A 27144-nucleotide genomic window follows, 5' to 3' on the forward strand; every position below is an offset into this window, starting at 1 on the left:
TGCATAGAGATACAGGAAAGTGCGACCTGACACTTCGATATTGTGTCCGGGTTTTGAATGGGAGAAGTAATTTGTGTCTACATCAAAGTCATAACTGGAGTAGGTACCGGGGTGACTTGTGTTGATGTCAAGAACAACAATGTAATCAGGATCAGTAACTCTGGAGGAGTGACTTGAGTAGCCGTCGGAACCATCAACGTCGAGCCTTCCAAAGTTTCTAATCCTGGTAGTCAGAAAGGAGACCAGGGGAACAAAAGCATGTAGCATCTCTTGCTGCTCCTTCAGTAAGTAAACCTTGCAAGGTCGCATAATCTCTGGCTGCCCTCCAGATGTGTAGGCTGCTAGGCTGTGGTGTTGAGTGTTGAATTGTTGTTGGTTGAAAAGGTTGGAAGGCCGATGACATCAAAGCACCCAGAGTTTTCAGCACTGACAGAGACATGCCATTATCTTCGGTACTGAGTCCATGGTCCAAGAATCCGTACAAAGTGGCACTCGAAGGAGTACTTTTGCTGGAGTCCAACAAATTTAACAGCCATTGGGCATTGCCCAGTTCCAGACTAGCCTGCAAATCATTGTCCTCGGCATCGATACTGAATGAAACCTGCAAAGGACGGGAGGCATCGGCAATAGTGTGCGTTGCCAGCGAAGGTGTCTACTGTGGCACTGAAGAGAGCGGAAGGGTCAGTGTTGATGTCAAATGAGGGTAAATCTTGGCGTAGGTCAGTCCCCACAAATAGGACATCAGGGGATGCAGGACGAGTCTGAGGAGTCCCAATAGTCGACTGAAGTGTCATTGGGGAAAGAGTAGCACGGGATATAGTCTCAGCAGCAGTCTTTGAATTCTTTTCTCGGTGCTTCTGATGTGGAGGTGCTCCCTCTGCACCAGAGCTTCAATGTCGAGATTTATGTTACTTGTGATGGCTTGATTCCGAAGAAGGCTTTGGTGCCTTAAATGTATTGACAAAAGTAGTCATAGAAGTCCAGGCCGAGGATTTAGACTGTGTGGCAGCAGTCCTCAACACCAGCTTTGATACCATGCTTGAGATCGACTTCGGCAATGTGCCCAATGTCAAAGGTTTGGGGGATGCTGGTACTGGAGTACCCAGGCAAAGCGCTTCATCATAAAGAGCTGCCGTCAGTCGAACGGCTGTTTTATCTCGTTTGGTGCAAGAAAGTTAAGCACATCTTACACGTAGAAGTTTTATGCTCTTCCCCCAAACAGAGTAAACAAGAGTCATGTTCATCAGCCAACAGAAGCTTAGCGTTGCAGTTGATGCAACATTTAAAAGTTTTCTTCTTAAGAAATTTAAATATACTCAAGTGAAAGTTCAGATCCAAGTCCAGTCCATATGTCGTCAAGAAATCGATATATAATTTCACCAAGTTGTAAGGGTTTAGAAATAAGAATCATTTGTTCCAGTCCGAGGTCGAAGTACAGAAAACTAATTTCTTTTTTATATTCTTTTCTCACAGGAAAAATCATTCCGATGAGCTCTGTGTCCGAGGTACTAGCACAATGGAGGTCAGAAAGGAGCCGAAGTGAAAATGCTAGCCCGCCCAAACTGAAGACACACACCACATGCAAGGGGTGGGGCTAAGCATTTTGAGGAGCTAGTCAATTCTGCCCGAATAGTCCCTCAGGCACAGAACCCATTCTTATGGCTGCAACGAATCATAATCCAGATCCACAAATCTATTTTTTTTTAAATTTGTACAGTTATATCCCCCTCTTCCTCCAAGGAGCCCAGAGTGGCCACATGGTTATGCTGATCCTCACAACCCTGTTGAAGTAGGTTAGGCTGAGAGATACATGAGTGGCCCAGAGTCACCAAGTGAGCTTCATGGCTGAATGGGCATTTGAACTTGGGTCTTCCCGGTCCTAGTCCAATACTCTAATCATTACGCCACGCTGGCTCTAGAGGTTCTGCGAGTAACGAGGTTCTCCTGTAGTATTATCAAAGACATTTTTCTCAAAAAATTATTTCAGCCTTGTACAAGGTTAAGTAAAAGAATGCTTTGTGTGACTTATGGAAATTATTTAACATTAAGTGCAAGAAGTTCACACTCCTTATGGAATTACATTATCGATATTTCAAGAAGAGCACCTGCTGAATATTTTTACTCTGAGCGCTAATAATAAAAACCATTATATATTCACTTTCCAAAGGATTTTGAGTGTATAAAGTGGTCTCCAACCCATCATATTCAACTGCATACAATCACTCTATTGTTTATGTGTACCTAAAATTGTGTTTGGTCCAACTTTAAGAACTATCCCACATTTGACTTAAACAAATTATTTTGGATTTTCTTCAAGCATTTGTCACATTAGTACTTCTAAAAGAATGTAAAGGAGTGAAAAATGATTCTCCTATTTCTGCTTTTGATATGTTAGGCCTTACAGCTAAGTTTCCTGTTATGCCAGAGGCATGGCAATTTCTGCAGTGTGGCTCTTTCTGCACTGTTACCATCATATAAGAGGGGCGCCCTCAGAGGCCTCCATTATTATAGTTAGGAACATAGTAAGCTGCCATATACCGAGTCAGACCATTGGTCCATCTAGCTCAGTATTGTCTTCATAGACAGGCAGCGGCTTCTCCAAAGTTGCAGGCAGGAATCTCTCTTAGCCCTATCTTGGAGATGCCAGGGAGGGAACTTGGATCCTAGATGGTCTTCCCAGAGCGGCTTCATCCCCTAAGGGGAATATCTTACAGTGCTTGCACATGTAGTCTCCCCTTTGTATACAACCAGGGTGGACCCTGCTTAGCTAAGAGAACAAGTCATGCTTGCTACCACAAGACCAGATCTCCAACCAATTGATGTAACATTTCATTTCTTTGCCCCCTGACTTTATATTGGAGAGATATATCAGGTTCATCATACAAAAGCAGGCAACACTAACCACTGACAGTCAGGATGCGATTTCTATTATTTGTTAGCTGAACTAAAGTTAAAGGGCATTTCCTAAAGTCTGCATAAGCATTGTGGGGGTGTATATTTTAGGGCTGTGCGTCATCTCAGATACCACACATGTTGGACCTGATGTGTCCTTTTTTGGGCATCGTCAGAGTGAGTTCCGCAATAGCAGGAAGCCTCAAGAGTCAGAACTGTTGGGAGGCTCCCTGCTCTTGTTACCAAACTCAGCTGGAGCCTTGACAATTCTGCCAGGACCTTCCCCGCTGCCCTTTCCTCCTCATCTTTTACTGAAACGGGTAGGGGAGAGGGCTGCACATTTAATGTAGAAGGAGCATATACTCATCTTCAGCAGCTTCCATTTAAAACAGGCCTTTCCCCCTTTCATTAAACTAGGTCCTTGAAGGGTGCAGGTACTTCTAGGAAAGTGAAATTTTTTCTATGGCTGAAGCTTGAACGATGGCTGCAACTTGCAGTACAAATCTTGTGCATTTTACACCTAGAAATCCCACTGTGTTCACCAACACTCACTTTTTAGTGAGTGTACACAGAACTGCAGTCTTAGTTCAATCAGAAAGTTCAGTCTTAGTTCAACCAGGAAGTAATACCACCTATTACTGTAATTATCTCTGCACTTATCATATACATTTAAGCCTCACATAGACTAGTCATCTACTGTACCTCTCGCATTTCATAGCTATCATTCACACTGCAGTTCATAGGTACAGTTAAGCTCAAATAGAAGCCATGGTTCCCATCTCAAATCTAGTGCTAATTAATTTGCACAGCCAAGAAGAGTGGTATTACTACTGTTGTGAATCATCTCCTACTCTCAAGGTTTATATGAAAATTGTCTTAGAACCTTTTCACCCAATTTTTACCCTCTCTACCATGTCTGGGGGTGCTGAGGAGAATTCCTCACATGTGATGAAGTGGGTTCTAGTTTTAAACCTATGATAAAATTAATTTTTCAGTTTTTAAGGTGCCACAAGACTGTTTACAGGAACAAGAGAAGAAAGCAAGAAGTGTGTCCCTATGCATTTTGAGGTGGCATACCTCTACTTCTGGGGATTACAGATTATAAAATACACAAATTAGAATTTTAAAATATACATGTAAAATCAAATGTCACTGGCAAATGTTAACACTTAGAGGCCTAGTAGATTCTAGGAATGTAGATGACAAGGCCTACATCACTGAGCAAAATTCTGAAAAAAGTTCCAGTTTTACAGAACCTGTTCCCAAACAGACCAAACAGGATTTGCCAATTCTTAATCCTGAGACTATGAAACACAATAGACTATCCACCCCCAGCACAGTACCTCCAGTGACTGCTGCTGGTATCTATCTTGTGTTTAGATTGTGAGCCATTTGGGGACAGGCATCCATTTTTCTAATTAATTAATTAATTAATTATCCCTCTGTGTTAAACCACCCTGAGCCATTTTTGGAAGAGCAGTATAGAAATCAATCAATCAATCAATATTCAATAATCTGGTAAAGAATCCTGGAAGAAGAAAAACAATTTGGCATTCAAGGTGCTACCAGACATTTCACTGGATGGGAACTGTGCCTCAAAATATAGCCTACAGAGCATTTGGAAGTGTAAGGTAAGTATCAAGCTCTCTGGTGCTTTTGAACATATTGGATTCTTTCATATATAGGCATCTACAAATCCACTTTCCAGTTTGCCAGTGGCAAGTGCCTCCAGCCCTCTGGAGAGCAGGACATCCAAGCATCACAAAGATCTCATCCTGAAAGGCCCCATTTCCACTGTCATTTTTGAAAAAGTAAAAAACAGCAGGAATCATTTCTGTGGAGCAAGAGAGTGCTCCCTCTTTTTCTGACCATCTCTATATTCCAGTGCAAGTGACAAAAAGTCTGCTTCTCTCCTAAGCCCTCTCTCTATCTGGAAAGGATCACCAGAAGGGAAGGGATTGGCGCTGACCAAAAATAATGGCTGGCTTGCCAGCCAAGTCTAAATTTAGGAATTGCTATTCATACATAACACTTCCTGACCATCCACATCATAATTAGGGCCTGAACATCACCACCCCCACCTTCCTCTTTCCACTTAGTTACTTCCTGGTTTGTGGCAAACCATAGATTACCATTACATCTGAATCCAAAAACTACATGTTGAGTTAAGAGGAGAGATGGTCTTGTGGTAGCAAGCATGACTTGTCCCCTTAGCTAAGCAGGGTCTGCCCTGGTTGCATATGAATGGGAGACTTGATGTGTGAGCACTATAAGATATTCCCCTCAGGGGATGAAGCCCCTCTGGGAAGAGCAGAAGGTTTCAAGTTCCCTCCCTGGCTTCTCTAAGATAGGGCTGAGAGAGATTCCTGCCTGCAACCTTGGAGAAGCCGCTGCCAGTCTGTGAAGACAATACTGAGCTAGATGGATTAATGGTCTGACTCAGTATAAGGCAGCTTTCTATGTTCCTATGAGTTTGCCCCAGAAACTGGTATAGGGGAAATCACAAACCATAGTCTGCCCATTTGGATAAAACTAAACTATTTAGGGTAGTGAAATCCACAACGGATTGTGAGGAACTCCAAAAGGATATCTCCAAACTGGAGGACTGGGCGACAAGGCAAATGCGGTTCAGTGTAAGCAAGTGTAAAGTGATGCTCATTGAGGCAAAAAAACACCAACTTCACATATATGCTGATAGGATCTGAGCTGTTGGTGACTGACCAGGAGAGAGATCTTGGGGTCGTGGTGGACAGCTTATTGAAAGTGTCATCTCAGTGCACAGCAGCTGTGAAAAAAAGCTAATTTCATGCTAGGAATCATTAGGAAAGGGACTGAAAACAAAAATGCCAATATTATAATGCCTGTATACCAATCTATGGTGCAGAAATATCTGGAGTACTGCATACAGCTTTGGTCACCGCATCTTAAGGAGGATATTGTAGAACTGGAAAAGGTGCAGAAGGAAGGAACCAAAATGATCAGGGTCCTGGAGCACCTTCCTTATGAGGCTAGGCTACAGCATCTGAGGCTCTTTACCATGGAAAAGAGGCAACTAAGGGGAGACGTGATCGAAGTGTATACAATTATGCATGGAGTGGAGACGGTAGGCAGAGAGAATTTTTTCTCCCTCTCTCAACACTAGAACCAGGGGTCACCCCATGAAACTGAAGGTTGGGAAATTTAGGACTGACGAGAGGAAGTACTTTTTCACACAGCACATAATCTATGGAATTTCTTGCCATGAAATGTGGTGATGGCCACCAGCCTGGATGGCTTTAAAAAGGGGCTTAGACAGATTCATGGAGGACAGGTTTATCAATGGCTACTAGTCTGATGGCTGTGGGCCACCTCCAGCCTCAGAGGCACGATGCCTCTCAATACCAGTTGCAGGGGAGTGACAGCAGGACATGCCCTCAACTCCTGCCTGTGGGCTCCCCAGAGGCATCTGATGGGCCACTGTGAAACAGGATGCTGGACTAGATGGGCCTTATGACTGATCTGGCAGGGTTGTTCTTCTGTTCTAACAGCAAATTGTGGCTTGTTGCAAACCTTGAAGCAACTAAGCACATTTTTATTTATTTATTTATCATATTTTTACACCACCCAAAACTTACGTCATGGTGTGTGTGAGAGGAAAAGGGAGTGCGTAGATGAGAGTGTAGCCACATTTTCAATCCTACAAATTATGGTTTGAAGGACTGGGAACATTAGATGTCAACCAGACCCTCTCTCTGTAATGAATAATCCTGAGTCTGTGAGTACACACGTGCCAGTGCAAAATGTGCAGGTAGGTTTCTGGTTGAACAATTCCATGCCCACACTTACACCCAGAGCCTATTGAACTCTCAACCAGAGCAGAAGTGCAGACCACTCTCGTTGGATCAGGGCAACTGTGTTCACTGTGGAAATACATGCATGCAGCACGGAAACTGAAATGCATGACTTTGTGTTAACTGCACACCTCAGCCAACTTACTTTTCCAAGTGAACAGTAGCAAGAGGGGAGCACAGGTTTCCAGCAGGTTGTACTAAACCCAGAGCCATAATGGACTCGAATAGCCGATTGACGGTTTCAACTTCACCTCGCAAGGCTGCACCATTAAGGATGTGGAAAAAGGTTGTGACAGTTGCATCTTTAATAGGGACATCCTTCTCTTTCATCTCCTTTAGAACGTTAATAGCATCTACAATGAAACACCACAAAAGACCCTTAGGTAATTTCATGTACGGAGAAAACAAACTGCTATTAAAACAGCATTTCAAAAACCAGCAGGAATGTAAATTCTGGTGTATAATGCCAATTTCAAGTTAATTACTACTTGCATTTCTAAACGAGACTACAATTATGAATCCACAATAGCATGGTTTTATCATTCTGCTGCAACTTTGACTACAAATTACAGATAGGAACTGTGTGCCCACTATGCACCACATAACCCTGTAGAGTCTGCCCTATAGCAACAAGATCCCACTAAATGGATGCTTTTATCGTTCAGTGCTAACATCTGCTAAATCACACCATTGTTTCTTCAGCAGATGGCTTGTCACGAGGCCAGATAATAAAGATGTGTTTACACTGTATATACAGCCAGACTAATGGTCTGATACCGATAGGGCCTGTTTGCTGTGTCGATACTAATTAGCCAAGGAGAGCCAATGAAAGCTTTCTAAGAGAGTGCATGTTAAAACATTAGGTTCATTAAGCTTCATTAGGAAGGCAGAAACAAACATTTTTGTATATGGAATAAGTGCATTTTTTGGTAATGTTCTTAATTATTGCACAGGCAAAATGTTTTGACCACTTTACATAAAAGCAGGCTCATCTTTTGAAACTGCCTGCTACAGCATGCTGTGTGCTTCAGAAAATAAACACAATACCACCTTTTCATTGCATAGGTAGCTATGATCTAATGTTATCTCTGAGGAAGAAAACTCACCCTAACAATTCAAATTTATATTGTAACCTTTCAGTTTAATGAATTAAGTATAATCTTCTGTTTAATAGAATAAATAATAATTGGATAGTCACTAAAAGGGTGCGGCTTAAAAAAAATAAATGGTGGAAATACTCTACATTTTACAAACTTCATCAGCTACAGAATCTATACTGCTCACAGCAAAATGGATTAAATGCAACTCAGCCATTACCAAAACTGGTTAAAAAAGGGGTATGGGACAAAACATCAGTCTGTTAATTCAGTAGTTAAGTCCAGTTATTGATTTTCAAATGCCTTTTCAATAAAATACAGAAGACAAATTTAATATCTTAATATTACAATACATTTATTAAAAAGTTACAGGATTTTTTTCCTGGAGTGCTTAGACCCTTTACAAGGAGGTTATGTTTATAGGCTTTATGCTCAGACTTCAGACCTTCTTAAGCAAAAACAAAGCCATTAGTCTAGGCACATACGCAATTTGTGCCATAAGTCATGATCTTCAAACTCAATCCAAACAGCAATGCTAATAAAAACTAGCTGCAGAAATGCAAAAAGCACTGAGCTGTGCAAATGTAAATGACAAGCTTGCCAATCCATTAAAACTAATGGCCTACACTGTCCAAGTATCTCTGGTTGAATTCACATGCAAATTTGTATGCAAAATGTTCAAGCACTTTGCAGGACATGATATACCATTAATATCAACTCACATTTTTATTCTGGTTGCAAGATACCTTTATTATATAGCAGACATATACAATGAGAGCAAGAGTGCTTACCTTCTAGTCTGCCACATTTCCCCAAAACTTTCACCAAGGCCAAGTACTTATTTGCATCAAGAGCAATTGATGAATCTTTACGGCAGCTAGAGAACATAAAAAGAACTGCATCAACTTATCTTTTGTTATTTATGCTGGAATATAATAATCTAACCTTAATTGCTAAGGTACCACTGAGAAAGTGGCGTTATGACAGGGACAAGGAGATCCATCTTGAAGATATTTATTGTTCCATCCCTGCCCCAATAAGACAAACAAGTTGGCAATGTTGTGAAGTTTTTACCAAATAGCACAAAACATTCTAATGGAATTTTAGAGGAAAACATTCCTGGAAACCAAAGCATCCGAAAGATTACTTAGTCTCTTATTTAGACACAGAATATTTTTGCAGGTATTTGGAGGATTAATTCAAGTAAAACAAAAAAGAAGAAAGTTAATCTAATATATATTGTCTTCAACTAACACTGTAACTGCAGACAACGTCAATCACTTTTGAAATCTCTCCCACAGCTTCCACTCTATATTGCTTTATTTCCTTTTTAAGGAATTCAACTTCCTCAGAGCACTGCACTAAAAGAAAAATAAGTCTTAAAAAAAAACCTGCTTATTGGCATCAGCTTGCTTGATAACATTTACTTTACATTTTAAGTAACTTGCCTAGACAGCAAGAGGTTGCTGGTTCAAATCCAGCAAATAGGATTCAAATAGGAAGGTGCTGAAAGGCATCATCTCATACTGTGTGGGAGACAGCAATGGTAAACCCTTCCTGTATTCTACCAAATAAAACCACATGGCTCTGTGGTCACCAGGAGTCAATAATGACTCAACGGCACAACTTTACTTTATGCTATACACTATACGTGGCTCAGTCTCACAACATTCATTATTGTGGTGTTAGGACTAATGTAAGGCTGTTCCACTGGGGGTACATATCTTTTAATACAATGCTACACAATGCACAACAGTATATTTGAAAGGGCTGGCAAATGGGTCATCTTGTATAATTCCGATGTAATATAAGCTTTCTTGGGGGCAGGATTTCTGGAATGGTTTTCCATGTGAAAACATAAAAAGCACTCATTCTGAAAAGACTATCTAAGCAATTCACTTTATAGGCAACTCTGTGAGACAAGGGAAGAATGTACTCCACAGGATCACTAGTTCAAACAGATGACATCTTCAGAACTGACACTGCCAAAAACTTGCCCATATATCTACAGCAATACAGGAATCATCTGAAGAATATGCTTTGTTTACACTGGATATTGTTCCAAATGTTGAAATTGGCATAATTATGATGGCCAGGAGCAGATGTACAACATAACTAAGGTTTAGAGAATCAGATTAAAGCAGAGTTCTCAAAGCAAGTTCATTTTAATCCAGGTTAACAATGACTGCACAAAGCACTGAAGCCATGCTGGCGAGAGAATTGTGTAGCAAAATAGGAACAGGGAGAAATGGCATATGATCTTACAGCTCATGCCTTGGTACTCGTGTCAAGAGTTGGCCCTGCTGGGCAATTTCTTGAGGCCCCAAGAATGGCCCAGTGCCAATTCCTGAGACCACCCCTGAGCAGTAGTGCTGGAATGCCTCTCAACCAAAAGAGCTGCTCCACTGTTGTCCCCTCTCTTCCATCCCATCTGCCATTGTAAGTCCTACCACAAATCTTAGGAAAGAAGGGGTCTGTGTAGACATTTCTATCTATCTATCTAATTTGTATCTATCTATCTATCTAATTTGTACACCGCCCCAAACTTTCGTCTCTGGGTGGTTAACAATAGCATAAAACAAGTTAGAAACATATACAAAAACTAAAAACAATTTAAAAATTTAAAAATAAACCAGAAATTAAAACCTAAAAATTTTAGGAAGCTGTGAAAGCTTGAGTGAAAAGATAGGTTTTCTGGTGTTTTTTGAAAATTGCCAGAGATGAGGACGATCGTATCTCAGCAGGAAGCACATTCCACAATCTTGGGGCAGCAACCGAGAAGGCCTATCTCTGTGTAGCCACCAAATGAGTTGGTGGTAACTGGAGACTGACCTCCTCAGATGGGCGGTGGGGCTCATAATGAAGAAGACGCTCTCTTAGGTACCCAGGGCCTAAGCCGTTTAGGGCTTTATAAGTTATAACTAGCACTTTGTATTTTGTCCAGCTACCTATTGGCAGCCAGTGTAGCTCCATCAGTAAAGGAGTAACATAGTCTCTCCAAGATGACCCAGAGACCAACCTGGCTGCTGCATTCTGGACCAGCTGAAGTTTCTGGACTATGTACATAGGCAGCCCCACGTAGAGCGCATTACAGAAGTCAGGTCTGGAGGTTACCAACAGATGTACCACATTTGCTGATGGCTCCCTGAAACCTGGAGCTGGCCCCGTCAGTCTTGCTCACTAAATTCTAGTTTACTGTATGCCTGCAGTGGCATACCAAAATTATGCCAACAGAGCAGAAGGAACATCACAAAATGTGCAATATTTTGATGATTCGCCTTAAAGTCAAAGAAGAAAATGTCGGGAGGAAAGGAAATAAATAAGGATTTGAAGAGCACTTTGCTCCTTGACAAACTGGGCACTACAGGTTATAGCTGGGAGCTAATATTCACAACCAAGATATTATTTCTGAAAACAGAGGTTTAAAAAGGAAATGCTTGCTGACAAGTATTAAAAGGTAACATCATTTGCTAGCATTTTAACCCACTATACTACAAATACATGACTCACTTCAGCAACCAAACCTGAATGCCAAGGTGGCTGCTAAAACCCTATCAGAAAGGGATTTATTAAAATACAACAGAGAGCAACAAACATATATTTTCAAAAGTGATTATATAATCATGACAACTTGTTACAACCAATCTTGAATTTCAGCAAAATATTTTTATCAGGGGAAAAGCTAATTAAAAATGTATGAGGGTTATTCCCCCCCCCCTTTTTTAATACTCAACCTACTTAATTCAATGAGGTCTGTGTATCAGCATAAATCTCTGTGACATCTTTCAGTGCCGGTGTACTTACAGTTCTTCTTTCAGGTTCATTGCCTCCTCTGCATTATCATGTCGACAGCACAAATTTATTAAGGCTGCATAGCCACCAACAGCCATGTCCGATTCATATTTGGCTTTCACTTCAAGGGCTTTCTGCATATTCTAGAAGAAGGATTAGGCAAAATATATGAACCAAAAAAGAATAGTCCACATGACATACTGCATTCAAGCATTTGTTGCTCAGCTACATTTATCTATGTATGCATAACCTCTTTGCTGCTGGTTAAAAATTTGTGTGCTTTAAATTTTCAAAGGCACTTTTCAGTTATTTTAGCAAATGAGCACAATTTTTCCAGTCCAAACCTCTGTTATTTAAGTAGCTTATGGGCTCTGGTGGATATATATGACGCATACGTATTATCTGCTAATATGTGTTTCAGTGTTCATACACAGCTGTAATGCCAGAGTTTAATTTTTAAAAATTCCACCAAGTTGTGTGTCAAACTTTTAAAACCAAGTATGCATTTCTATATCCCTTTGAAGAAGAATCACATCCGTAACATTTTGCAGTGGTTCTAATGCATATGAACAGAGTTCATATTCAAGCTTTTGCCATCATTTTTCATGTACTGAGTGGCAGAAAGCAGCTAAACCTCTTCATAGCCCTGGCTTCTGGCATTACAGAATACAAGCTCTAAGGTTAACTATATTCTAGCTCTCCATAAATCAGGGACATCATGGCAAAGCCACACAAACAAGAAATTGGAGCATAGTCTGAGAATACACAGCAAATTGCAGACCTACACAAAAATATGAACTACAGCTGGATGCCTGCTGATGAAGGTAAGAGCCTCTTTATCTCAAAAAGCTTTTCTCCAGCAGGAAAATGGAATTTCAATCCCCGCATTAACCACCTTGTAATATTTGACTTGCAAATGACTATGCATGTATCAGTTGCTTGACAATCTAGATATAAGAGACCAGAGCCACGGCTTGAAAGGACATTTGGCATGTATGATAAACCTATCACAGCTGTTACTATCATTCACTTTGCAGATTACCATTAACAGACCAGAGCAATCCCAAAACATGCCATTCAAGAGGTAACTGAAATGAGCTGACTTTTTGCTTTAATTGCTTTCCTGCATTTGGTTTGATTTACAAGGGCCAATGCAATAGACTTTACCTTATGCTAAAGCCTCAAACAAAGTCTAAGTACATGTCACTGCATTTGCTCACATTCATTTCTAGTTACCTTTTGCTTCCCCCTCTCTCTCCCTTCCCAGCCCAACTGTCGACGTTTGGACTGTGAACTCCTTGGGGCAGGGACTTGTATCTTGCTTACGTTACTCTATAAAGTGCCACATACACTGATGGGGCTACATAAATAATCCGTTAGTATACACGGAAATATTTTATTGAAAACTTGAAAGTCAGGATGCATCTGTGTCAAAAATTACCTCTTCTGCACATAGAGCAAATATGAGCTGTTTTAATACATCTCTAATTGGCTGGTTTTCAGCTTCTAGTTGTGCAAGCTGCTTCTCCAATTCAGATACCTGAAGTCCAGAGAACTAAAGACAAGATGAAAGGAACATGTCAAAACAATGCATTAACACAATGCAAATATGCATTACATTCACTGTGACTTTAAGAGATAGTTAAAATGCAAATATTTTGCAAAATATATAATTAATAAAATTAATTTTATATATATTTCCTGTTTTCATGTGCTGGATACAGAAAGGCACTCTATCATTGCACTTTAGATTTGTGCTCAAATTGGAATGAAAAGGGCACCCCACCCCAACAACTGCTTTAGAGGGGTGAGAATCTGGCAATGGGCAAGCACAACCTTTACTAAGGCACATCTCACAACCTTGAAATGATGATCAGCCATTAGGCTGCCGGTGATCCCTGTCCTCTGTGTCCAGGTCTCTGCAGACACTAGTAACCGCCCAATGTCACTTAGGCCAAAGATATTTGCACAGCTTCTCATTCCTGTCCAGTAGGGCACAAGCCCTGTGAGCAGCAACTTTCTACATGGGGGGACCAAGTACAGTAGCTAAGTGCTTAAGATCTTTAAGACATCTCCAAGTTTGGCATCTAGGAGAAAACCATCTAACACTCTCACTAGGAAATATGCTTCCACTGTTCTTAGCACTTTCTAAAACTATAATACCAGCAGGAAAACAAAATAGATGCCTTCAGAGCCAAGAATCCTTGTTTTAACACTAAGAAAATAGGATTAACAACAACAAAAAATCAATGAATGGCCAACATACTTACTTTTGATATATATCCTTGTGATAGCTGTTCTCTATCAGTTAACAAAATTGTATCCTAAAACATAATATATATGTAAAACACATTTTATTAAAAATATGAAAATATATTTGAAAAATGAATTCATTAATACATTTTTTAGAAATCAAGTCTTTTCAGTAGTATTACTAAGAATGTGGTTAAGCTGCAAGCGTCTCCCTGTCCTTCTAATGCGCACACACCCTCACCATTTATTATATTTAAAGCTTTAAAATTCTCTTACTCAAAAAAAAAGGCTTTCAAATTAAATAAAAAACATAAGATTATGATGTCTTTAAGAGTCAGAAATATATACTAAAACTAACTGCATCAACGGGAGGTATGTGTATATATTTTATAATTTAGAAAGACAAAATGTATTTACAACAGACCTTAATTAATTCAGGAACATGGCAGTTGTCCAGTAGGTTGCGGATACCTCTGAATACATTAGGAGGGATTACTATATTCTATATCAGGAGTTGGAGAAAAATACGTGAGTTTTAAAAACACAACCAAACTGAGATAATTTCTGTTAAGACAAATTTCAAACATAATTTAAGTCTCTAGCACTTGCATGTCATTGAGAAGTGGTCTGGTTGTACTTAAAAGCTGCAATTTCAAATCTAATAGATACATGTCAGGCAGGACAGGCATTATGTAGCAAAAATGAAATGGTACCATCTTCTTCAGCTGATGGAAGTATTGTCTCAACCGCTCCTCCTTGGCCTGTACCTCTGAGTCACTCAGGCTGTCAATCAAGTTATAAAGAAAATAGCCAACAGCTTCTGCAGGGGGGGTGGGTGGGAACAAGAGAAAGCATTCCACTAAAATTACTGACACTGTCATGTTATCAAGATTAATTTATAAGAAATCATTTTGGTGTGAGATGTCACCCTGATGAGAGGCTCTGAAATGGCAACAATGATCACTGAGGCATAGAGATTATGTGGTTTGGGAGCACATATCTAACTGGTGAGTGAAAGGAATATTAATTATTTTCAAACCCAGTGACAGCTTTTCAGTACAGAATCTTTCTTCAATCTATTTTCCCCCCCCCCCACTGCTGTGTGACAGAAGCAGTACTGCCCAAGGCCTCTCCCCCACTCTCCTGCCCACTACCCCAAAATAGTTGCCATAAATATTTTGTCATTTATTCAAAAGGAAATAAAACGAGCTTCCTAAAGCGTCATGTACACAGCTCTGTATATTTCACACTATTTACAATGCTTTCTGCAGCCAGTGAGTGAACATGAATGCAATCAAGAGTATTAAATGATTTTTAACAACCAGATCCAATAATCCTGTGGAGAGCTGCTTATTAGCCAATGAAAATTAAGATTAACAAAAGATGCTGTATCGCTAACAGCACTAATTTTCCTTGGCACTCAAGCATAAAAATGTATAGAAGCATCAGAAAGAACTAATGAGATTTCTATAAGAGAACCACACTGACATATACTGTAGTCTTTTTATTATTGTTTTAATAATGTGTAGTAGATCTGAAAAGTCTATTTCAAAAGTAATTTTAAAAATGTATGAAAATCAAGTGCCATTTTTCCTCTACAGCAGAAGTCTATTAAAATAAGCATTTGCTTGCATTTATTTAAATGCTTTGATTATTTTATAAATGATGTAACATTGTCTGTTTCAATTAACGCACATGGATCTCTAAGCATATTCGGGGGAACATTTTTAATTAAAAAGGAAAAAACCCTAAAAAGTCTCATGGATTCCATAAAATATACTGTGATTATCTGGATAAAGATTTTACCCAACATGTTTTCAAATTTCACTTTCAAAAAAGAAGTAATCAGTGTTTACTGTTGTAATCCCTCAAGCCCATCATTACACAGAAGAACGGATTTGTGGATAAGTTACAATCATAGAAATTGAAACTCTACCAGTTGGTCCTGGAGGCGTCTGGCAATAACGTCCATCCTTGTACAACAGTTCTGTTATCTGGTAAGACAGAATAATCGTACATTGCAGCCAAGACAAGCAAGCAAGGGCAAATAGTATCTGAAATTGAATTCTACAAATAATAAAGCATTGCTCCGCTAAGGTATTATTCTATGCCACATCATAGCAATTCACTTTTATATAAAAGAAGGCAGGCTTTTTTTCTTTTTTCTTTTGGTAAATATGGTTTTAGAAAAAGTATATTGCACACCAAAATGTGTAGTGAAGTACAGGAACAATAAAATCCTTACAGGATTCTGTTCCTATATCTTGCCCATATTGCTGATCAGAAAGAAGAAACTGCTTACACCAAGCATTAACCACTGTCACTTTGGGAGGAAAGATGAAAATTAGGGGCTGAAAACGGCTCACGTAGTTTCTATATATTATTCATTTTGTTTTTACTTATCTTTAAACTGTATATAAAACACCCTGCCATATTCATCCAGAAAGTATTTCAAAACAGACACCACTCAGGCAAAGTATCTCAGTTCTTTGCAAAACAACATTGAATACGAATACGTCAAATATTTATATACCACTTGTCAACAAAAGTTCCCAAAGTGGTTTACATAGATATAAATAAATAGATAAAATGTCTCCCTGTCCCCAAAGGGTTCACTATCTAAATAAGAAACATAAGATAGACAGCAGCAACAGCCACTAGAGGGATGCTGTGCTGGGGATGGATAGGGCCAGTTGCTCTCCCACTGCTAAATGCTATGGTACTCTTGAACCACAATACTTAAGGTGTTTACTACATCTGAGTAGTCTTCAGTAAGATTACACCAACAGCTAAGCAATTAGACAGTGTCCCAGTTTGGCATACTGGGGCAACCTTTTTATAACTGACTTTTCTCCCAACAATTGCTGTAAAGGCAATTCTCTTCCCATAACCCAAATGCCTTTCTAATCAATAGTGTTTACAAATAGCACTTTTTAGAAAAAGTTACTTGTACCCTTTATACAGATACTGGCTGTGGTCAGACTGCTTGCAAAGGCACTATGAACTGTTCCTATCCACATCTAGCAATAGCACTGATGACTTGCTCAGAAAGTGTAGAGCAAGGAGGTGAACTGAATACAGCCCTCGGCTGCCCTTACGTCTGCAAACAGAGCTTTCCTCTCTTGGGAACTGTATTTGCATAACCTGTTTAAATATGCAGTTCCTAATGGCACATCAGGGAAGTAACTTGCCTAGCAAGAAAGTTATATCACACCTATACTGGACTGCAGCAATATAGAAAGATGCTGAAAGGCATCATCTCATACTGCACGGGAGATGGCAACGGTAAACCCCTCCTGTATTCTACCAAAGAAAACCACAGGGCTCTGTGGTCGTCAGGAGTCGATACCGACTCGGTGGCACAACTTTACCTTTAACACATGGTTCTAGCTGCAGCAGCAGCAGCATGGCTCATTATAGACTAGGTATAATGGCCTAGGCTCATTATATCCTGGGTGCATAATTTTTGTGAATTTTGACTTCCCACCATGCTGCTTGACCAACAAGCAGAAAGTTGCCGGTTTGAACCTCCGCTGGTATGTTTCCCAGACTATGGGAAACACCTATATCAGGCAGCAGCGATATAGGAAGAAGCTGAAAGGCATCATTTCATAATGCATGGGAGGAGGCAATGGTAAACCCTTCCTGTATTCTACCAAAGACAACCACAGGGCTCTGTGGGCGCCAGGAATCGAAACCGACTCAACGGCACGCTTTACCTTTACCATGCCATATTTCAATCCAACCTTTTGAGGGGTGGGGGGAGCTTTTTGAGGATTCAGAATTGTCAACCAAACAATGAAATAGTACATATCTATTTCAAAGTTGGGAAAGGTAGGCAGGAAAAATGGCTTGGAAGCTCAGCTTCACTTGGAACAAATAAATCCAGACACCTGCTGTGCTATGGGATGCTCTCCTATCAGACTTGCTTTAAGTAAATATTCAGCAGGCAGTTAAAATGCTCTGTTAGATCCCTCCCGCTATAGGCTTTTCAGCTAGATGAACAATGTATCCAAAGCATTACGTTATTAACAAAACTTTTGCATGAAGCCTTTGGCATGCCCCCTTAGCTCCATGCACTACCACAATTAAGCATAAGCATGGGGACACTAAATAATTGTGTATTCTTCCCATCTACATTCCTCTGTTCTCTCCCGTGTGTCTACTCTAGATTGGAAGCACCTTGCAGCACGGATCTGTCTTTTACTAACAGAACTGGCTTTTGTGGCAGAGGACACACTGTTCATACATTAACACAGTCTGCATTTTAATGCACTTTTGCAATGTCTGTCAATCTGTCTGAAACAACAGAGGTCTGCACTTTGGAGTTTAGCAAAATCTTTGCCTCAGCAATCATCATCTGTAGGGCTGTGCACTCTTCTTTAGAGAGAAAAGGTTGAACTTGGAACCTAATTTACAATCTAAGATGTTCAACCCTGCCAGGGGAGGCACTGCAAGAGGGTTAACTAAACCCTGGGAGTAGACACTGACCACAAATGCAAATATTAAAAATAGGAAAACCAAAGACTATCACAACACAACAGAGAGATAAACAACTTTTGGGGGGAAAGCCACTCTTTCTATATCCAAAATCTATAGACGGAATAAAAAAGTATTTGTGCAATTCTCAATATTTTGCCAATACACAGTGGTGTAAGCATGCTTTGCGCAGTAATCTGATGCTCATAAGGTAAGAACATCCTATCACCACCATCACCTCATTATCCTTTAGATATTAAAAATTTTTGTGATGCAGAAAACCATTTTGGAGCTTTTGTTAATGACTTCACTTGATGTCTGGCTGCCTTCCATGCTGCTTATCTCAGACCTTTCAAGTTGTCAAAATACAGGAATTACTTTCAGCTTTCTACTTGAGCCTACAAATGAGCCAGAATTTTTCTCCCATTTACACATAACTGTTTATTGGCAAAAAAAGTTATATTGGCTGGGATCCAAACTTGTCCAAGCATTTGCTCAATTTGCACACAAGGACTTTTACATTCTCCTTCTCCTATGCCCTACTTCCAGCTGGGAAGCTCTCCAAAGTGGCAATCCATAAGGCACAAGGGGTTGCTGCTAGAGGAAATCTTGCCGCTTCTCCATGCCTGAGTGAAAGCATTTTTCACGGGGGGGGGGGCGCTTTATATCTCATCCATTGTAAGTACATGTAGCAACCAAACCCAAGTCTCTTTCTACTGAGGTATTTACCAACTGACTCCAGGCATGATTCACTCAAAGTCAAGCACTCTCAACTCCCATTAAGTTTGGGAGTGAGGGTGGGGAACAGAGCAAGTTAGCGACATCCTTAGAATTTCTCGACCAAGATTAATGGGATTTTAAAGGGCTTAACTTTTCACTCTTAAAAAAAAATGTGCCCAGTCTGGAGCAGTAATGACACATGCCAAATAAGTAAACATTAGATCTGAGTATATAACCTTTTTGTACATAATATACATTTGTAATATATAGTATTCTATTTCAAAAAGCTCTTCTCGGCTTTAATGTCTTCACTTACCTTGCTCCAAAGATTTACATCATCACACCTGTAGGGGGCAGCAGAGGATAACAAATTGAAGAGCAAGAAGGAATTTTGTCCTGCCTTCTAAGTAACACTAGACAACTGAATCATGAACACAACTGAATATGGACATGAGATTTGTAGGCTAAGGGTCCCGAAATATTAATGTTTTAAACAAACATTTCATCAGCTTTATTCTTGCAGTATATATAATTCTCACAGCCATTGTCATGGCTACATTAGGAATCACCTCAATATTTGCTTCAATAGGTTTCTAACTCATGTTTACAGAGATACATCTAAATATGCAATACCAACATACATGTAATTCCAGAACACAAAAAATTGTAGCCATGCAAAATTTAAAGATTCTTCAGATCTCTTGGCTTGTACTACCAACAATTTTTGAGAGAGTTAATTATGACAGTAATTTGGAGCTAGTACTTAGGTTTTCAGCCAACTTGAATATCAATCTGATGACAGCAAAAAAGTTATGCTTTCCAACATGCTTAGACGATTTCCTTGAAAGTAATGCTGAAAGCACTTATTAATCCGCATGATTAATCTGTTAATGTGCGATTAACCATTCAACTCATTATCACAGATTAAACATGAATGCATAAATCAGATTTCACCTGTCCCCTATTAAAGGGTTTTCAGAGCTGCTTGGATCACTGTAACCTATCTGCATATCTAAATTCCGACAGCATTTTAAATTAAAAGAACAAGTCATACCATATGTATTATTCAATATTAACAATTATCTCCACACTCCAAAATACAGTTCTGAGATACTGTAACACATACCACCTCTTCAGTCCTCAGGTTGTGTAGGAGCATAATCTCACTTTTGTGCATTTAAAAAATACACATATATTGTAGGCAATTTTGTAAAGTCCTTTATGACAGAATCAGCAACCACTGAAACAGATTCTGGGCTTTCATAAAAAGCAAAGGATGTACTCTAATTTTTTTTTTACTGCTTAAGACAACAGATTTAAAACGTGTTCAACTCCCTAGCTGAAAATAAAAACCTGAGAAGGAAAAGCCAAATACACATGTTTTAACAGAGAAACTGTAGATGAATATTGGAGGAATTATGTTCCAGGTAGGAAGAGTCAGGACACTGCATTATTTGCTGTACTTCACTGAGGTGTTGATCTGCAACTACAGATTGGATCAACACAGTTGCATTACTAATGAATGTGGACAAAACTACGTTCCCACTCCTGGAATTCTGGCTGTCCTTGGAAATGAACAAAGTAAAATCCGACTGTTGCATTTACCCATTTGAACTAATACAATACAAACTTATTGTGGCTGGGTCCAATAGTAGTACAACTCCCATGATACCCAGCCAAAGTGGTCAATCAGGGATGATGGGAGTGGTAGTCCAGCAGCTGCTGGAGGCCCAAGGCTGTTCTGTTTCCAGCACTGGCTAATGAGATGCTCTTGAAAGTACACAAGCAGGCATGGTGAAAACAGCATCCCTGCCGCACTCATTCCTAATATCAAGTAGTATACTCTACCCCTGGCAACAACCATTGCTAGACCTACTCCCTATGAATGTGCCCAATCTTTTTCAAAAAACATGCGTGATCGTGGTCAACACCACATTTGGAGGTAATGAATTTCAAAAATTTAATTGTGCTTTGTGTGAAGCGCTACTTTCTTTTCAGAAGCACAGTCTACTGATAAGGGCACGCATTTAATAAACCATGGATACTGAATAAAAAAACTTAGGTGTCCACTGGATGCCTGAAAATTAATCCAATATTTCCTCGATTCAGAAACTACCAATTGGCTCACTGCACCACATAATCCTCGTGGCCAAACTGGTCCCAATTCGGCATGACCCCTTTGTACTGGGTATAGGATGACCTTGAAGACTAATGTGTATACATGTCAGGAATCAGATGTGGCCCTTTAAACATTACACAGAGTGGTGTTTGGCCATAGGAAGGAGCACAGTATAGGTGGAAAGGCACAGTGCATGCCCACTGAAGTCAAGAGCTGCACCAAGGACCTTCTAGGTCATTAAAACATAACAGCCATGCTGGATCAGGCCCAAGGCCCATCTAGTCCAGCATCCTGTTTCGCACATTGGCCCACCAGATGCCGCTGGAAGCCACAGGTAGGAGTTGAGGGCGTGCCCTCTCTCCTGCCATTACTCCCCTGCAACTGGTTCTCAGAGCCATTCTGCCTTTTGAGACTGGAGGTGGCCCACAGCCCTCCGACTAGTAGCCATTGATGGACCTCTCCTCCATGAAGTTATCCAAACCCCTCTTAAAGCCATCCAGGTTGTTGGCTGTCACCACATCTTGTGGCAGAGAATTCCACAAGTTGATTGTGCGTTGTGTGAAAAAGTACTTCCATTAGTTGGTCCTAAATTTCCTGGCAATCAATTTCAGGGGATGACTTCTAGTTCTAGTGTTATGTGAGAGGGAGAAGAATTTCTCTCTATTCACTTTCTCCACATCATGCATTATTTTATAGGCCTCTATCATGTCTCCCTGCAGTTGTCTTTTTAGCCTACTTTCCAGTAGGCTTATGAGATCACCCAGCATTCAGTGTGTGTGTTTGTGTCCCCGCCATCAACTTCGCAATGCCTGGACCAATACGAACCAAATTGGGTACAGTTTTAGAGACACATAGGGGCACCTCAATGGCGTAGTTTGTGATGATGCCATCCACCCCAATTCAAGATGGTGGACGAATAAACCTTTGAGGCACAAGTGGGCTGGCTAACTTGTGAACTGCCTAACTGATCTGAACCAAATTTGCTACAGCCATAGGGACACAAAGGGATGCCCAAATGGCATGGTGTGTGATGATGTAATCTACTCCAATTCAAGATGGCAACCGCATGAACATCTGAGGCGCAAGCAGGCTAATTTGTGTACTGTCTAACCCATTTGAACCAAACTGGATACAGTTGCAGTGAGTGACACAAAGGGACACCTCAATGGCGTAGTTTGTGATGATGTCATCCACCCTGATTCAAGATGGTAGACTCAAACACTGGAGGCACAAGTGGGCTAACTTGTGAAACACTTAACAGATTTGAACCAAATTTACTACAGCTGTTGGGACACGTAGGGACACCTCAACGACATAGTTTGTGATGATGTTATCTACCCCAATCCAAGATGGCGGACATATAAACTTTTGAGGCGCAAGTACTCTAACTTGTGGACAGTAACTGATTTGAATCAAATTTGCTAAACCTGTATGGACACACAGATGTCCCAATGGTATAGTTTGTGATGATGTCATCCACCCCGATCCAAGATAGAGGACATGTGAACCTTTGAGGTGCAAGTGCACTAATCGGAGGACTGTCTAACCCATTTGACCTAAATCTGATACAGTTGTAGTGAGTGACACACATGGACACCTCAATGGTATAATTTGTAATAATGTCATACACCCTGATCCAAGATGGTGGATGCATGAACATTTGAGGTGTAAGAGATCTAACTTGTGAACCTCGATTTGAACCAAATTTAGTCCAGTTGTAGAGACAGTGCAAGGAAAGTAGGCTGATTAGTTCTTACTAGAACAACTTGTTTCTAAACTAAATAGCCCCAGGTGTTGTAGCCTTGCCTAATAAGAAAGGTGCTCTAGGCCCCTGATCATCTTGGTTGCCCTCTTCCGCACTTTTTCCAGTTCTATGATGTCCTTTCTAAATGTGGTGACCAGAACTGTACGCAGTACTCCAGGTGTGGCGACTCCTCAGTTTTGTATAAGGGCATTATAATATTAGCCGTTTTATTTTCAATTCACTTCCTAATGATTCCTAGCATGGAATTGGCCTTTTTCACAGCTGCCGCACATTGAGTCAACACTTTCAACGAGCTGTCCACCACGACCCCAAGATCCCTCTCCTGGTCAGTAACTGACAACTGAGATCCCATCAGCATATACTTGAAGTTGGGTTTTTTTGTCCAATTTGCATCACTTTACACTTGCCAACATTGAACTGCATTTGCCATTTTGTCGCCCACTCAACCAGTTTGGAGAGATCCTTTTGGAGCTCCTCACAATCTGTTTTGGATTTCACTACCTGAAAGAGTTTGGTATCATCTGCAAATTGGGCTACTTTGCTTCTTACCCTTACTTCTAGATCATTTATGAATAAATTAAAAAGCACCGGTCCCAGTACAGATCCTTGGGGGACCCCACTTCTTACTTCCCTCCCACTTCTCACTTCCCTCCATTGTGAAAACTCTCCATTTATCCCTACCCTCTGTTTCCTGAGCTTCAATCAATTAGCAATCCACACATGTACTTGTCCCCTTATCCCCTGACTGCTACGTTTCCTCAGGAGCCTTTGATGAGGAACTTTGTCAAAAGCTTTTTGGAAGTCCAGGTGTACTATGTCAACTGGATCACTTTGATTCACACACTTGTTTACACTCTCAAAGAACTCCAAAAGGTTTGTGAGGCAAGATTTCCCTTTACAGAAGCCATGGAGAAGCCATACAGAAGCCCTCTCTCCCAGGAGGGCCTGTTCTTCTATGTGCTTTACAATTTTATCCTTGAGAATGCTTTCCATCAATTTGCCTGGAACGGACGTTAAGCTAACCGGCCTGTAATTTCCCAGATCGCCCCTGGATCCCTTTTTGAAAATCCGTGTTACATTGGCTACTTTCAAGTCCTCTGATAAATTGTATATTTTAGCAAGGAGGTCGTCAATTTCACATTTGAGTTCTTTGAGGACTCTTGGATGGATGCCATCCGGCCCTGGCGATTTGCTAGTTTTCAGACAGTTTAGAACATCATATCTTGTCACTTCTATCTGACTCAGTTCATCAGCCTCCATCCCCCAAAAGCCTGGTTTAGGAACAGGTATATGCTCAGTATCCTCTGCCGTGAAGACAGACACAAAGAACTCATTTAGCTTCTCTACAACCTCCATATCTTCCTTAATAATCGCTTTCACTCCTTCATTGTCTAATGGTCCAACCCATCTCCCTGGCAGGTTTCCTGCTTCTGATGTATTTAAAGAAGTTTTTGTTATTCCCCTTGATGCTCTTAAGCTAAATGTTCCTCAAACCCTCTTTTTGCCTCCCTTATTGTCACCTCACATTTCTTTTGCCAGAGTTTGTGTTCCTTTCTGTTCTCTTCATTTGGACAGGCCTTCCAATTTCGGAAGGAAGTCGCCTTCCCTTTTATGGCTTCCTTGACATTACTTGTTAGCCATGCTGGCATCCTCCTGGACTTAGTGGTACCTTTCCTCCTTTGGGGTATACAATCTAACTGGGCTTCTATTATTGTGGTTTTGACTAATCTCCACACATTCTGGAGTGAAGTGACTCTCCCGATTTTCACTTTCAGCTTTCTTTTTGTTGGAAGTGAAGGACTTTGCACTGTCTCTTGTCTCAATGACAGTGGAGGACAGACTAGTGAGTCAGAGGGCTAGAGGGTCAAGACATTGGTCATCCCTTCTCTACTGCTCTGACACTATCCCTCTAGAATGTAGATTGCTAATCTCAGGGACACTTCCTTCCTTCCTCTCTTCTCTTCCTGTTCCTACTACCTTGCAACATGCAAGCTCCTCTCCCCTGCACCATGTGTGCAGAGATGCAGAATCCATCTGCATCCAGCTAGCTAGCTAGCTAGATTAGAGGTCCTAACTCCTCACTTTCCTATCTAGAATGGAGTTCTTTAATAAATGCCATATATATTGATTTAAAACTATGAACTGGTTCCAAGTTACTTTACTCTCAGCATACACGCATGCCTAACTAAATTTGCTGTGTTGTGCCTCTGTACAGTCTGCTATAATTAAAAGGGTTTCTCTACCAGAGAGAATTCCCAACACTTTTAACCACAACTCCTCATTTTGGAGAAGTTTCCTCTTCTGAAATTCAAAATGTCTTGTTAGACTTCCTTGTTGATTCTCTCCCCGCATGTATGCTGAATTTGATGGCACTATGGTCACTGTTCCCTAAAGGGTTGATGACAATGACATCGTGCACCAGCTCCTGGGTGCCACTCAGAATTAAGTCCAAGGTCACCTTCTCTCTGGTTGGTTCTAAGACCAACAATTCTAGGGCACAGTCATTCAGCGTATCTAGAAATTTGCCCTCTCTGTCATTACCTGACTGTGAATTTACCTAATCTTTGTGTGGTTAATTGAAGTCACCCATTATTACTGCCCTGCCTCTCCTTGACGCCTCCCTGATTTCCTGCTGCAACTCCCAGTCACTGTCAGTGTTTTGATTCGGAGGGCGATAGCACGTCCCCAGTAGCACATTTCCTTTCAGGCCTTGTCTTGAATACCTTGTTAGATTCTATCCCTTCTTTAAATACAGTGCTACTCCACCTCCAAGGTGCCCATCCCTGTCCTTTCTATTGAGTTTATATCCAGAGATAACAGTGTCCCACTGGTTCTCACTGTTCCACCATGTTTCTGTTATGCCTACTATATCTATTTCCATGTTAACAACCAAGCCCTCCAGCTCACCCATCTTGGCTCAGAGGCTTCTGGCATTGGCATATAAGTACCTATACGCTGAATCTCTTCCTTGGTGTCTGCTATCTTTCTTTTGACTCTTTGACAGGAATCAGACATTCATAGAGTTTGGTGCCAGTTTTACTTTTCCCTGATGTAGAAAAATCACCAGTTTGGATGACCATATGTAGCACTTTTCCTGTTCCATTTCTTCACACTATTTATTCATCATTTTCTAGATCTCTATCATGTCCAACCCTAGCCCTTTCCCCTCTAAATGAAGAAGTCTTTGTCTCTTTAGCCTTTCCTCACAGGAAAATGGCTTCTGCGACAATCATTTTAGTTACCATTTTCTGTACTTCTCCAGGTCTTTCATATCCTTCTGGAATTGCCAGAATTTTACATAATGTGCTATTCAGACGTTTCACACAATGCAGCACCACTGGCACACACTCCCTTCTGTGAACGGAAGAGAGCTGGGCTCATGCAAGAACTCCTTATGTGAGCAGAACTCTTATTCTGTTCCCACAAGGAGTTTCCAACACAGTGCTAGCCAGGAAGCCCCCAGGATCTGAAATATATATATATCTGCATCATAATTGATTTATTTACCATACCTACTATTGCATTTTCAGTCCATCTCATAAGGATTCCCAACAATAAATGTGCCCCCCCCACCAAACTACAGCATGCTGTTGTTTTCAATAAATTATCCACCATGGCCCCCAAACCTATTTCCTAGGTAGCTGATACTACAGCTCCATTAAGGAATGGGGACTAGGACAAACTCAGAAGTGGGCTCACTTTTAGAACACTCCACACAAGTCTGCCCTAAGAATCCCCCAGATCCCTGAGCTGAACTACCGAGGCTGGGCCATTCTAGAAGTAGGCTTGCTGTAGGCTGCTCCTGACTGCCCTGAGACCCTAGGGCTTTCCATTAACTGGCTATCAGCACACAGAGTGCATTAGCCCTGCCTGGAAACCAGTGTCTGCCTATCAGCCAGGTAATTTGGATCAAGGTACCTGCCTGGACATCTTGTTAGCCTCCTTGCCCCTGCACTGGTGATCACCTTTATGGAATGCATCACCAGACCTCCATGCTGATCCATCCTCTAGGTCAGGGGTGTCAAACTGAGGCCCTCCAGATGTTGCTGGCCTACAACTCCCATCATCCCTGGATACTGGCCATGGTGACTGGGGATGATGGGAGTTGTAGGCCAACAACAGCTGGAGGGCCACAGTTTGACACCCCTGCTCTAGGTAATGATCTCAAGACAGCAAATCTAGGGAATGTATAAAGAC

At 40.8% G+C, this 27144-nt stretch overlaps 1 protein-coding gene across 3 annotated transcripts in view; it reads right to left on the minus strand.

Moving 5' to 3' along the window:
* Positions 1-27144, minus strand: part of LRPPRC (leucine rich pentatricopeptide repeat containing) — a 215170-nt gene that overhangs the window by 118442 nt on the left and 69584 nt on the right. For all 3 annotated transcript variants that reach the window (XM_053311868.1, XM_053311876.1, XM_053311886.1), the window contains 9 exons: positions 19380-19407; positions 15801-15858; positions 14578-14684; positions 14289-14366; positions 13882-13935; positions 13053-13166; positions 11624-11754; positions 8611-8696; positions 6868-7075 (listed from right to left, as the gene is read on the minus strand). In XM_053311868.1, the coding sequence (XP_053167843.1) occupies positions 6868-7075; positions 8611-8696; positions 11624-11754; positions 13053-13166; positions 13882-13935; positions 14289-14366; positions 14578-14684; positions 15801-15858; positions 19380-19407 (864 nt within the window). The remainder of the gene's footprint in view (positions 1-6867; positions 7076-8610; positions 8697-11623; positions 11755-13052; positions 13167-13881; positions 13936-14288; positions 14367-14577; positions 14685-15800; positions 15859-19379; positions 19408-27144) is intronic.

Source organism: Hemicordylus capensis, chromosome 1 (assembly GCF_027244095.1).
Source record: "Hemicordylus capensis ecotype Gifberg chromosome 1, rHemCap1.1.pri, whole genome shotgun sequence".
NCBI lineage: Eukaryota > Metazoa > Chordata > Lepidosauria > Squamata > Cordylidae > Hemicordylus > Hemicordylus capensis.